This window comes from Anolis carolinensis, chromosome 4 (genome assembly GCF_035594765.1).
Source record: "Anolis carolinensis isolate JA03-04 chromosome 4, rAnoCar3.1.pri, whole genome shotgun sequence".
In the NCBI taxonomy this organism is placed as follows: domain Eukaryota; kingdom Metazoa; phylum Chordata; class Lepidosauria; order Squamata; family Dactyloidae; genus Anolis; species Anolis carolinensis.
This window is the reverse complement of record NC_085844.1, coordinates 103,038,274-103,052,150: the sequence shown is the minus strand read 5'-3', so window position 1 is coordinate 103,052,150 and position 13,877 is coordinate 103,038,274. Positions and strand designations below refer to the sequence as shown.

The following is a 13,877-nucleotide window of genomic DNA, read 5'->3' as shown; positions in this document are numbered from 1 at the left end:
GAACTAAGGATGGGGGATGTGTCTTCTATGTGAGTTTGCAAATTATCACGTGAGGAATCAGAGTTACTGGTATGCAACCTGTTTTATTTTTCCCTTATTTTATCTCCCCCAGTTCTCTTTCTTATTTTTTATTTGTTAACATTATTTTTTATTTTCATTCCTCCTGGTGCCTTATAATTATTTATGACACCTGCTGGCAGCCCTCCTATAAGCCTATTAAGGATACTAATTTTGCCTGAAACATAATTAAAAATAAGCAACCGACTGAATCTGATTTTGTAACAACTGACCTTGAGATCTGTGGAACAAATTAAAAATAAAATATAAATAAAGTTGTTCCAAATATTTGTTCAGCTGGCAAACTCAGACAAGCATCTCAAAGGACAGACAATGGATCTTGAGAAATTCCAGAAATACTGTCAAGTAATTAAACTAGCTCTTTAGAGAAAATAGTATGGAAGGTGTTTGGGGTTGTTTGAAGTTAATAAGAACAAAACTCCATCAGGATGTTGACTCTGTTCTTTAGGCAGAGGAATGATAACAAAGTATATGTCCAACCTGTTCGATGCAAGTCACAGCATGCATAAGCTGTACCGAAGGGCACTCATATATAAAATGTACACCCAAAAGACAAACAACGTCTACCTTTTCTTAACTGTTAAGATAATAGTTTTTTAAAAGAATGTGTTACAAATTAATACTTGACTTCCTAGAATGTTGTTACAGCAGTAGCTATTGTACTACTGGCATAAGGAAAAGAAAACAGCAAGTAGCACAATCTCATGTACCTTTTCAGCATAGTTTGTGGATATTTTCAAGATAACTGCCTCATTCATAAGAACTAGAAACTTCCAATATCTCTTTAAACTATCCCCCAATGTATATTATCTCTACATATAATAAAAGTGTGTATGTGTGTATGTGGCAGAGATGTCCATTTACACCAGGGGTCCTCAAACTTTTAAAGCAAAGGGCCGGTCTACAATCCTTCAGACTATGGAGGGACCGAATTATCATTTGGAAAAAAATATGAACAAATTCCTATGCACACTGCACATGTCTTATTTGTAGTGCAAAACAACAACAACAATGAAAGAACAATACAATATTTAAATATGAAAACAATCTTAACCAACATAAACCTATCAAGATTTCAATGGAAAGTGTGGGCCTGCTGCTGGCCAATGAGAGAGTCAAGTTAATTAGGGTTGTTGTTGTTGTTGTTGTTGTTGTTGTTGTTATGTGCCTTCAAGTCATTTCAGAATTTGGTGAGCCTAAGTCTAAAATTAATTATTTATTTACTTACTACATTTATTTACTACATTTATATCCCACCCTTCTTACCCCGAAGGGGACTCAGAGCAGCTGTATGTACATACAATATATTATATTATTAGGATAGCACAATATTTGCATTATACATTACTATATTGAACTATAACACTATACTGTAATACTATATGTAATATATAACATATAATTAATATTATTATATGGTATTATTATTAGTATTATATTGTATAACATAATATTTTTATCAATATTATATGTATATACAATATACATATATTATTAAAACTGATATTAAAATATATTATAAAATTGAGGGCAGGGGCCAGGTAAATGACCTTGGAGGGCCGCATCCGGCCCCCGGGTCTTAATTTGGGGACCCCTGATTTACACAGACAGCCTCCCACCTCCACAAACAGGCTATAATTCCCAGTGCTGAGGAGCAACCAAGTCACTCCCTCCAAAGACATTGCAGGTTACAGCGAGCCACATCCCAGGGTTCCTTCCTCTCTCCATTGGTGTGGAATTTGTGTGACCCCGCCCACTGCCTCTCCCTTAACCCTTTCCTACCCTTTCCTATGGTCTGGACCAAACAGGTCTGAACAAAACTTAGCACACAGACCCAACACAGCCAAGTTTGCAGGGCAGGGTTTGGGGGTGATTGATATTGGCACCAGGGACTTATAGTCCACCTGTATTCAGAGAACATCGAACCCAGCAGATGATGGATCTGGGCTGAACTTGGCGCACACCCCCAAGATGGCCAACTGGGAATACTGGTGGAGTTTGGGGTGGGTTGACCTAAGAGTTTTGGGAATTGTAGTTCACCCACATTTTCTAATAGGAGCACTCATAAGTAAAGACTGAGGGTTTATTTTTCTAAGACTTAGTGTAACATACAACCAAGGTGATATTATTTAACATTCAAAAACAAACAAAGCCCTTTTCAAATAACCCAGGCACTGCCGGGTACCCAAGCTAGCTGTAAATAAAAAAGATATTCTGTAAAGGGCAATCCACACATTGGTCACTAGCATCCAAATAGCACTCTTTATGTCCAACTTTGTTTTCATTTCAAATTACATTTGTTTTGCAAGTATGGGCAATATAAAGTTACACTTTTCTTGGTATACAAAAGAAGGCTTGTTTTACTTTTGTGCTAAACCACATGTCCTATTTTCTCCTTTACAGTTTTTAAAGAGTGGTTAATCAAGAAGTAGAGTATTTATTCTCAAGATGGAAAAATTTAAAGATCTCTCTCTTCACTTGGGCTGCATGGAGGCGAGATTATTGCTTTGCACCTTAATGAAGCAGGAGGCAGTTTTTTATGGGGGCCTGCCAATTCCTTGCATTTGGAGAGTGCACGCATTGTACCATAAATTTGAAGGTCATTTGCAATTTTATATAACTTATCAACTATATGATTCAATGAATTAAATTCAGCTGTCGTGGTCATGCAGACACTTTTTATTTTCAGAAGGAAAAACTATTCCAACTCCTTTATATATTATAACTTGGGTAGAAACAGACCATATGTTTCCTGAGAGACTATTTATTTATTTATTTATTTACAGTATTTATATTCCACCCTTCTCACCCCAAAGGGGACTAAGGGCGGATTATAATGCACATATATATGGCAAACATTCAATGCCATCAGACAAACAACATACAGTATAGACACACACAGGGGCACTTTAACATTTCCAACTTCCTGAGGGTATGCTCGATTCCGGCCACAGTGGGAGTTGTTGCTTCACCATCCACTAGTGACACCGAGGACTATACTTGCTCATTCCTTTCCATGTTCAGCTGGCAGTTTTATGGTGTTGTAAATTAGTTAAATTAGCCTCCCGCATAAAGCGTACCTAAATTTCCTACTTGACAGAGGCAACTGTCTTTCAGGCTGCCTAGATAAACAGCAAGCTGGGCTATTTAATGGTTGGAGGCTTAACCCAACCCGGGCTTTGAACTCATGACCTCTCTGTCAGTAGTGATTTATTGCAGCTGGTTACTAGCCATCTGCGCCACAGCCCGGCCATCTCTTACCTATTTTATTATTCACCTACGGAAAGTTGATTTCAGCTATGTTTGTTGCATATAGGAAATACAACAAGAAAGCCAGTTAAGATTGCTGTTCACTTTGGCAAATAAGTAATAAATATACTTATATTTGTATTTATATGTTTGTTTGTTTTTATTCCAGGGAGCACGGGTTTGGTTGCGAGAAAACAGCCAACATTATCCAAGTACTGTACTTTCCTGTGCAGAGGGAGTTGTTGTGTTCAGGACGGATTATGGTCAGGTAAATATATCACTTCTAAACACTTTTAAGTTCCTGTCGTGGCATCATCCATCATGGTAAATATATATGTTGCGATATTGGTTTTCAGTAGGAGGTCAGTTTGAAATGTGTATTCTCACACTTCTGTGTTGTAATAGAACAACGAGTTCTCTATGAAAAAGATTAATTCAAGGCTTTTGTAACTCTGAAATGTTCAGAAATGAGCCTCCTGTTGTATCTCTGCATGCTCTAGTTGTTCTGAACTGACTTTATTCTACTTCTTCTGTATCAAATGATATTAGTTCACTCAGTCACTTCTACTGTAGACAAATTATCTGCCTTTAGAAGAGGCTACCTGCTCTGCTTTTTATGGGTCACTGCTGTGAGATCGTCTCTTCTCAGTCAGAAGCAGTGATCCCTACACTTTTACACCTTCAAATGTGTATTCTATCTTCCAATTTCAGTTCAGGCTTTACTATAAGAATTTATCCCATATGATTCTAATGTCTGTGCTTTAGTTGTCTTTTGAGAAAGCTGATCCTGTAAATCAGAGTTTCTCAAACTGTGTTTCTCCAGTCGTTTTGGACCTCAGCTCCCACAATTCCTCACAGCTGATAAGATGGCTGGGATTTCTGGGAGCTGTGGTCCAAAACACCTGGAGGAGCACAGTGTGAGAAACACTGTTGCAAATGGTATTAAACTACTTTTCAACTTTTAAGGCTTTCTAAAAGGTAACTTTCTCCATTTGTGATCTCAGTCTTTCTTTGAATATATTTCATCATTTGTTATTTGCTAGTGGCTGGAATTGTAGAACAGAATGTTGAAAACCGATAACAGGCAGCTGTTCCCATTGCGGAGGAAAGAACGATATCAGTGTCTTATCGCCTTTTCAGCACTCTAAGAAGCTTGAATGTGTTTAATTTTTAATCTGTCACCACGTCTAGTTGTCTGCAAATAACTGCTCTTGGCCTGATGTGGGATGGGCTGGATCTGGGTGGTTAGGAATAGGTCCTCCTCTAATCTTGTGCATTCTGTTGGGTGCACCAAATGGTAGCTTTGTGAAAATTGTAATGTTCATGACGTCAGCGAAAGTGTGAGAGATGGAGTCCAGCACATGAGACAGGGAATAGGGCCAGTGCCAGTGCAGGATTCTGTTATGTTCAGTAGAGAACTATTTAAACTCTAAGAAGTATTGTACTCAGTCTTAGAATTTTCACAAAGATTATACATTTGTATGGACTAGAGGCTGTTAATTACTTCGGCATTCTGGACGTATTGATGATATAAAGTGGACTTCATGGTTACTAAAATTCACATCAGAAAATCAAACCAGGATTTATTGATTAAAATACAAATCATCAGAGTAACTTGGTAATTAAGGAATTATTTTTTCTTTACCATTATACATAGAAGTGGGTTATTGTTGTTATTAACATAAAGTATATTAATTTTCTTTCCAAGCAGGAAATGTGCATATCATATTGTACTTATTCAACAATGACATCTCTGCTTTTGATGGAATGTTACTGATATACATCTCACATGAAAACAAAAAAAACCCTGACATTTTGATTACTGTTTGCTGATCAATTTTTCGGTTAGGAGACTTAAGCATGCATGGCTCCTTTTGAATTATCAAAATGGCATAACCTATTTAAGTATTAATCATTAAGTTCACTGAATGTTTTTAAATTTATATGTTTTGAATCTGAAATTATGGTGCTTGATATATGTTTAATGTCCACTTGAAAATTATTTTTTAAGTATATGTATATCTACTCAGAGGTAATGCCCACTGAATTTATCAGTGCTTCCTCCCAGGTAAATGAGTGTAGGACTGTAGCCTTAGTCATGAATATTGTAATACACAAGTGTCATTTTCAAATGTTATTTAATCTAGTCAACAAAACATACCAAAGCCATTTGAAATATATTTTAAACACATTCAAAATAAATCTTAGAATACTTTTAAAAAGAATTATATCTCAAAATATGTTTAATTTAATATTAATGACTATTTAGAAATACAATAAGATAATACAAATCTTTAAAACGTTTACAATGCCAAGTTAGTGGTTTGGATATCTCAATTGACTTACATGTTATCAAAAAATTTTCCTGCAGTTTGGAGTCCTAAATGCAAAAATGCTGTAATATTGAGTGACTTTGGGCATGTTTAGCGTACAGAAGAGAAGGCTGAGAGGAGACATGATAGCCATATATAAATATGTAAGGGGAAGTCTTGGAAGGAGGGAGCAAGCTTGTTTTCTGCTGCCCTGAAGCTTAGGGCACAGAACAATGGCTTCAAGCTGCAGGAAAGGAGATTCCACCTGAACATTAGGAAGAACTTCCTCACTGTGAGAGCTGTTTGGCACTGGAACTCTCTGACCTGGCGTGCAGTGGAGGCTCCTTGTTTGGGGGTTTTAAGCAGAGTCTAGACCAGTGGTCCCCAAACTAAGGCCCGGGGGCCGGATGCGGCCCTCCAAGGTCATTTACCTGGCCCCTGCCCTCAATTTTATAATATAATATTTTTATATCATTTTAAATAATATAATATATTGTATATACATATAATATTGATAATAATATTATAATGTTATACAATATAATACTAATAATAATACCATATAATAATATTAATTATATGTTATATATTACATATAATATTACAGTATAGTGGTATAGTTCAATGTAGTAATATATAATGCTAATATTGTGCTATGCTAACAATATAATATATTGTATGTACATAAAGCTGCTCTGAGTCCCCTTTGGGGTTTGAAGGACACGATATAAATGTAATAAATAAATGTAGTAAATGAATAAATAAATAATTTTAGACTTAGGCTCGCCCAAAGTCTGAAATGACTTGAAGGCACACAACAACAACAATCCTAATTAACTTGACTATCTCATTGGCCAGAAGCAGGCCCACACTTCCCATTGAAATCCTAATAGGTTTATGTTGATTACAATTGTTTTCATTTTAAAATATTTTATTGTTTTTTCATTGTTGTTGTTGTTTTGCACTACAAAGAAGACATGTGCAGTGTGCACAGAAATTTGTTAGGGTTTTTTCAAATGATAATTCGGCCCCTCCACAGTCTGAAAGATTGTGGACCGGCCCTCTACTTTAAAAGTTTGAGGACCCCTGGTCTAGACGGCCATCTGTCGGGGGTGCTTTGAATGTGATTTTCCTGCTTCTTGACAGAGGATTGAACTGGATGGCCCGTGAGATCTCTTCCAACTCTATGATTCTATGATTCTATGACTTGGTATTGTGGTTCTTGTAATAAATAAGTTAATTTTTCATTCATTTCCAATATATTTCTTTCCTCTAATAAGGAAACTAAATACTGTTTTCTAATATTCAAAGACAAATCCTCCAATACTGCAAGTCTACACATATGCAGTCTTATTTCAGACTAGAATACCTAGAAATGTTCCTTGTTGAGCCATTTGTTACATCTCTTCAAGGTTATGACAAAATCCATTCCATAATTCATTTTCATAGGAAATGATGAATTATGCCTCTGGAGTTCTGGTGTGCATAATATCATACATTCAATCCACAGATATAGTGAATTCCAGAACCTATTCAAGGCCACCTTCCATGATTAATGTAATCACCTTCCTTACCTCAAACCTGTTTTAGATATGTCAGTGTAACTATCAAATCAGTTTTAGATATGTCAGTGTAACTATCAAATCAGTTCCAAACTGACCCCAGTTGTCAGTGTACATGAGCTCTAGATCTAGTGTTCCAATAAAAATGCAGAATGGAAGAGAATAAGGAACATGTTCAGCACTCTCTCCCTGAATGGATACTTTCCTCCAGAACCCAACAGATGAACCAATAATGTGTAAGCCTGCAGAAGAGAAGGCTGAGAGGAGACATGATAGCCATGTACAAATATGTGAGGGGAAGTCACAGGGAGGAAGGAGCAAGCTTGTTTTCTGCTGCCCTGCAGACTAGGACGCAGAACAATGGCTTCAAACTACAGGAAAGGAGATTCCACCTGAACATCAGGAAGAACTTCCTCACTGTGAGGGCTGTTTGGCAGTGGAACTCTCTCCCCTGGACTGTGGTGGAGGCTCCTTCTTTGGAGGCTTTTAAACAGAGGCTGGATGGCCATCTGTCAGGGGTGCTTTGAATGCTATTTCCTGCTTCTTGGCAGGGGGTTGGACTGGATGGCCCATGAGGTCTCTTCCAACTCTACTATTCTATGATTCTATTATTCTAAGTCTCAAGATGAATCAAGAACTGTTTCCAGAACATAGTGTGTGCCTTTGCATGCTTTGCTGCTATAAAGGAGCAGGGGGAAAATGCCTTTTACACAATAGCTTTGGACATGTGAAAACTGGCTAGGTCCATTTAAAAGTTAGTACATTGCTCCGAACATATTGTTCCACACAACTGTGTATATATGTGTGTGCGTTCACTGGTCTGTGTGTACATGTGCACACAGTAAGGTACATAGCCACATGTAGAGAATTAGCTGTTCTTGACAGCTTTTAATCTATCTATATATATAAAAGAGTGATGGCATCACGGCAATTCACAAAACAACAAAACTACAGGCCGCCCAACCTCAAAATTTGACAACACAACCCATCATCCACGCCTCAAGGTTGATACAACAAAAAGAAAAGAAAAATAAAGTCCTAATTAGAGGGAGAGCAATAATTTTTTTTTATCCAATTGCTGCCAGTTTAGAGGGCTAATCTCTGCCCACTTGGTTGCCTAGCAACCAAGGGACAGCCAGGTTTCAGTTAGGGGACAGGCAGATTTAGGCCTCACTTAGACTTCTTCCACAGATTATCTAATTTGCACTGGATTATATGGCAGTGTAGACTCTAGGCCCTTCCACACAGCTATATAACCCATTTATAATCTTATATTATCTGCTTTGCACTGGATTATCTTGACTCCACACTGCCATATAATCCACTTCAGTGTGCATTTTATACAGATGTGAAGAAGGGGCCTCATATAATCCAGTTCTAAGCAGATAATTTAAGATTATCAATATACAGTAGAGTCTCACTTATCCAACGTAAACAGGCCGGCAGGATAAGTGAGTATGTTGGATAATAAGAAGGGATTCAGGAAAAGCCAATTAAACATCAAATTAGGTAATCATTATACAAATTAAGAACCAAAACATCATATAATACAACAAATTTTACAGAAAAAGTAGTTCCATGCGCAGTAATGCTATGTAGTATTTACAGTAGAGTCTCACTTATCCAACGTTCTGGATTATCCAACACATTTTTGTAGTCAATGCTTTCAATACATCGTGATATTTTGGTGCTAAATTCATAAATACAGTAATTACTATATAGCATTACTGTGTACTGAACTACTTTTCTGACAAATTTGTTGTCTAACATGATGTTTTGGTGCTTAATTTGTAAAATCATTACTTAATTTGATGTTTAATAGGGTTATCCTTAATTCCTCATTATCCAACATATTCGCTTATCCAACGTTCTGCCGGCCCGTTTATGTTGGATAATTGAGACTCTACTGTACTGTATTTACAAATTTACCACTAAAATATCACAATGAATTTAAAACACTGACTACAAAAACATTGATTATGAAAAGGCAGACTGCGTTGGATAATCCAGAACATTGTATAAGCGAATGTTGGATAAGTGAGATTCTTCTTTAATATGAAATAATTACTGGGATAGAATAATGCAGAACAATATAATCTCTAAAACCAGGACAGTAAATAAACAGGGGAATTCCACACAGGAAACAATCGGGGCCAGCTAACACCTCCCAACAAAGTATTCCCATCATCAAAGTCTGGAAAATCCTCTGTTTTCTCAGGGCCACAGACAGTAGAAGCACATAAAATATCGCAAACAACACCACTCTGAAAACAAGGGAATTCCAGACAGGAAACAATCAGGGCCAGCGAACACCTCCCAACAAAAAATTCACTCAGGGAGGAAACAGCCAGGCTTTAAAGCTGCAAGGCCATTACATCCTAATCATTTTTCCTAATTGCAGCATTCATACTTGCCTCCAACAAACAAAAAAACCCAATCAGAAATATTGTATATTCACAACCTTTAGGAAATAATATCCCCTGATGGCGCAGCGTGTTAAAGCGCTGAGCTGCTGAACTTCTGGACCGAAAGGCCACAGGTTTGAATTGGGGGAGCGGAGAGAGCCCCCACTGTTAGCCCCAGCTTCTGCCAACCCAGAAGTTCGAAAACAAGCAAATGTGAGTGCATCAATAGGTACTGCTCCGGCGGGAAGGTAACACCGCTCCATGTAGTCATCCCACATGATCTTGGAGGAGTCTATGGACAACGCCAGCTCTTCGGCTTAGAAATGGAGATGAGCACCAACCTCCAGAGTCAGACACGACTGGACTTAATGTCTGGGGAAAACCTTTACCCTTGACCTTAACTACCACCAATTCCTCAATACTTTATTTCCCATACCACCAGACTTCGCCACAGCAACGCGTGGCCGGGCACAGCTAGTATATATATAAAAGGGTAAAACTGTTTGGGCCGGGACTATAACAACACAACTAAACGCCCCAGAAATACGAAACTTGGCAACACAACGCAAAAGCTTTGCCTCACAGTTGTTACAACACAACCACACCACAAACCCACAATCTGGAGCCACAAAACACCGGCAAAGATGCACAGTGCGTGCGCCACACTCGAAAAGGTGCATGCTCACCGCACATCCCAATCCCCACCCTCAACGGTCGTCCAACTATTCCCGCTGCGGCCGCCATTTCCCTCATCAGCCACATACTAACCTCGCTTGAGGAAAGACACGGCCGCGGGGACTCCTCATAACCACAAAACAAAAAGGTGTGCTTCAAAGGGAGGTCAGCCAGATCCATGGGGAAGGGGAGGGGACAGCCTGGGGGAACACAGTCACCTCACCAATTCACAACTTAGAAGGGGAAGAGGGAGAGAAATGGGGCCGGAGGAGACACAGAGCGCTAATAAACCCCGTGCTAGAAAAAAGAAGCGCTACCAATCTGCAACTTTGAGGGGGAAGAGGGAGGGAAATGATACCGGACGGTATACAGAGCGCAAAAAAAACCGCACAACATACCCTCACAAACGACCTAAATGTTCCACAGAACACACAACCACTGCGGCCTGGACGAAAACACGCTAGAGGGGAAAACAGCCTTCACAACCGAGGTGCGCTCGTAAGCTCCAATACCAACACACTCGGGAGGAGAGAGGGAATGACCAGGAAAGTCAAACCGGGCACACAACGGCGATAAAGGGAAAGGAGCAGGTGGGCGGCCAACTCCAGTACAGGGGAAAACATGGAGGCTGCGCCAAAAACGGTGCCAACGGCCACCAAACTACAACACTATCCTTTCTATCCTAAAATCCGGGATAAGAAAGTAGCCAAGCTTGGAGAGCAACAGAAAATTAAACACAACCCAATAGGGATACATATAGGGAGAGACAGCAAAGGGGAGAAGACCCAAAGATCCCTTGCAAAGCAATGCAATACAGGCAATGTAATGCAATGCAATGTAATATAATGCAAGCATTGCAAAACAAGGCAAAGATTGCAATGTAATATAATATAATATAATGCAAGAATGGCAAGGCAAGCATTGCAAGGCAAGGCAATGATTGCAATGGAAAGGCAATGATTGCAATGCAATGCAAGCACTGCAAGGCAAAGCAATGATTGCAATATAATATAATGTAATGCAAATATTACAAAGCAAGGCAAGGCAAAACAATGGCTCCAGTGTAGCCCTCTGCAGCCCAGCAAGGCAATGCAATCACGCGTTAAGCCCCCTGACCTGTGCAGACGCCACTCCCGCTCTCCTCCCGCCTCAGCTCAGCCTCCGGCCCACACCATGGCTTGGCCCTGTCTCATTCCCAGGCTCCTTTCTGCCAAATTCCCAGCGCGCCATAGCGACACCTGCTGAATGGAAGGAGCCCCAGCTGGATGGCACCCCAATAGCCATCCAGGCTGGACCCATTTTGCCGGGACAGAAGGCACAGATTATATTATATTATATTATATTACTTTTATTTAATATATTATTTTATATTATTTTATTGGTATTATATTATATATATTATCTTATTTTTAAATTTCATATTATATTGGGTTGTTGTACATTTTCCGGGCTGTCTGGCCATGTTCCAGAAGCATTCTCTCCTGACATTTCTTCCACATCTATGGCAGGCATCCTCAGAGGTTGTGAGGGTTATATTATATTTATTATATTTTTATAATACATTATTTTATTATTTTGTATTATATTAATTATATAATATATATTATATTATATTTATTATATTATTTTAGATTAATTGTATTATATTAACAAATCCATACTAAACATACAGACTACCATACAAAAGACATTCAATACCACCACTTTCTCTGCAATTTTTAAACAATACCACCACACAACGCCACAGCAACACGTGGCCAGGCACAGCTAGTAGATTTATAAACAACAGCCATATCAGGGGGAAAAAACCCATCACTATAACAGATTTCATCCTTTCCAATGATAAAAAACACCAATCTCTCTAAATGTAACAAAGACATGACACAAAATAAAATAAATGTGATGTGGAAGAACCAGCAACCATGGTTTTTTAAAATTTGACTTAACATGACCTGATTAGTATCTGTAACATCAAACTGTGGGATGCTTAATTGTGTATTCTAGTGGACTGAAACCGTTGGGGGGTGACCAAACCTTTCAGACCTCCCCCCAAAGCACAGATGGCAAGTATCATGGGTAAAGGCTTTGTTATTCAGAGAGAAATCCCTGAATTATCTTAACAAAGAAGTAATTTGTAATGATGCATTATGCCATAAAGCAGAATATAATCCAGTAACTTCTCCTTTAAATAACCACACCTGTAGGTTATTTTTTGGTCTGTCCTTTTAAAAAAAGGGTTCTCCCACTCCACCCTTTCAAACTTAAAATGCTTCTACCCTGCCAGAGTGGCATGCTTAATCTGAAATAAATATTTCCTTATTCCCCCAAAATATATGTATTCTATAGAGCAGGGGTCCTCAAACTTTTAAAGCAGAGGGCCGGTTCACAATCCTTCAGACTGTGGAGGGGCCGAATTATCATTTGGAGGGAAAAAAACGAACAAATTCCTATGCACACTGCACATGTCTTATTTGTAGTGCAAAACAACAACAACAATGAAAACAATTGTAACCAACATAAACCTATCAGGATTTTAATGGGAAGTGTGGGCCTGCTTCTGGCCAATGAGATAGTCAAGTTAATTAGGATTGTTGTTGTTGTCAAGTCATTTCAGACTTTGGGCGAGCCTAAGTCTAAAATGTATTTATTTATTCATACATTTACATTTATTTATTACATTTATATCCCGCCCTTCTCACCCCAAAGGGGACTCAGAGCAGCTGTATGTACATACAATATATTATATTATTAGCATAGCACAATATTAGCATTATATATTACTATATTAAACGATACCACTATACTGTAATATTATATGTAATATACAATTAATATTATTATATGGTATTATTATTTGTATTATATTGTATAACATTATAATATTATTATCAATATTATCTATATATATAAAAGAGTAATGGTGTCCGTTCCTCCCACTAAACAACAAAAGAACCTAGAAATTTGGCAACACAACCCACCATCCTTGCCCCTAGGTTCCGACAACAAAAATAAAATAAAAATCAAGTCCTAATTAGAGGGAGAGGAATAATCGTTTTTATCCAATTGCTGCCAGTTAGAAGGCTAAGCTCCACCCACTTGGTCTCCTAGCAACCCACTCAGCCCAGTGTTAATAAAAGAATAAAAAATAATATAATACAAATAATACAATAAAAAATAATAAACACTAAAATAATTAAAAACATTAAAAATAATTAATACAATAAAATACTATAATACCAAAATAACTAAAAATAATAAAATATAATAAATAAAAAAGATAAGTTACAATAAAATTAATTAAAAAATACAAATAATGTCAAATAAAAATTCCACAGTAATTTTTAACCAATACCACCACCACTTTGCCACAGCAACGCGTGGCCGGGCACAGCTAGTATGTATATACAATATATTATATTATTTAAAATGATATAAAATATTATATTATAAAACTGAGGGCGGGGGCCAGGTCAATGACCTTGGAGGGCCGCATCCGGCCCCCGGGCCTTAGTTTGGGGACCCCTGCTATAGAGTATTCTACAGAGTCTTCTGCCTTTCCATTTTTGCTTACATTAATGGGAGTGAGTAAAATAAAA

General features: G+C 38.0%; 1 protein-coding gene across 2 annotated transcripts in view; it reads left to right on the top strand.

The window, feature by feature from the left end:
* Positions 1 to 13,877, top strand: part of myo10 (myosin X) — a 258,827-nt gene that overhangs the window by 53,520 nt on the left and 191,430 nt on the right. The window contains exons 1-2 of one of the 2 annotated variants that reach the window (XM_016992938.2): positions 2,603 to 2,677; positions 3,497 to 3,595. In XM_016992938.2, the coding sequence (XP_016848427.2) occupies positions 2,618 to 2,677; positions 3,497 to 3,595 (159 nt within the window). In that variant the 5' untranslated portion in view covers positions 2,603 to 2,617. Of the gene's footprint in view, positions 1 to 2,602; positions 2,678 to 3,496; positions 3,596 to 13,877 lie in introns of those variants that run through there. The other variant, XM_008108850.3, reaches the window with a different exon arrangement.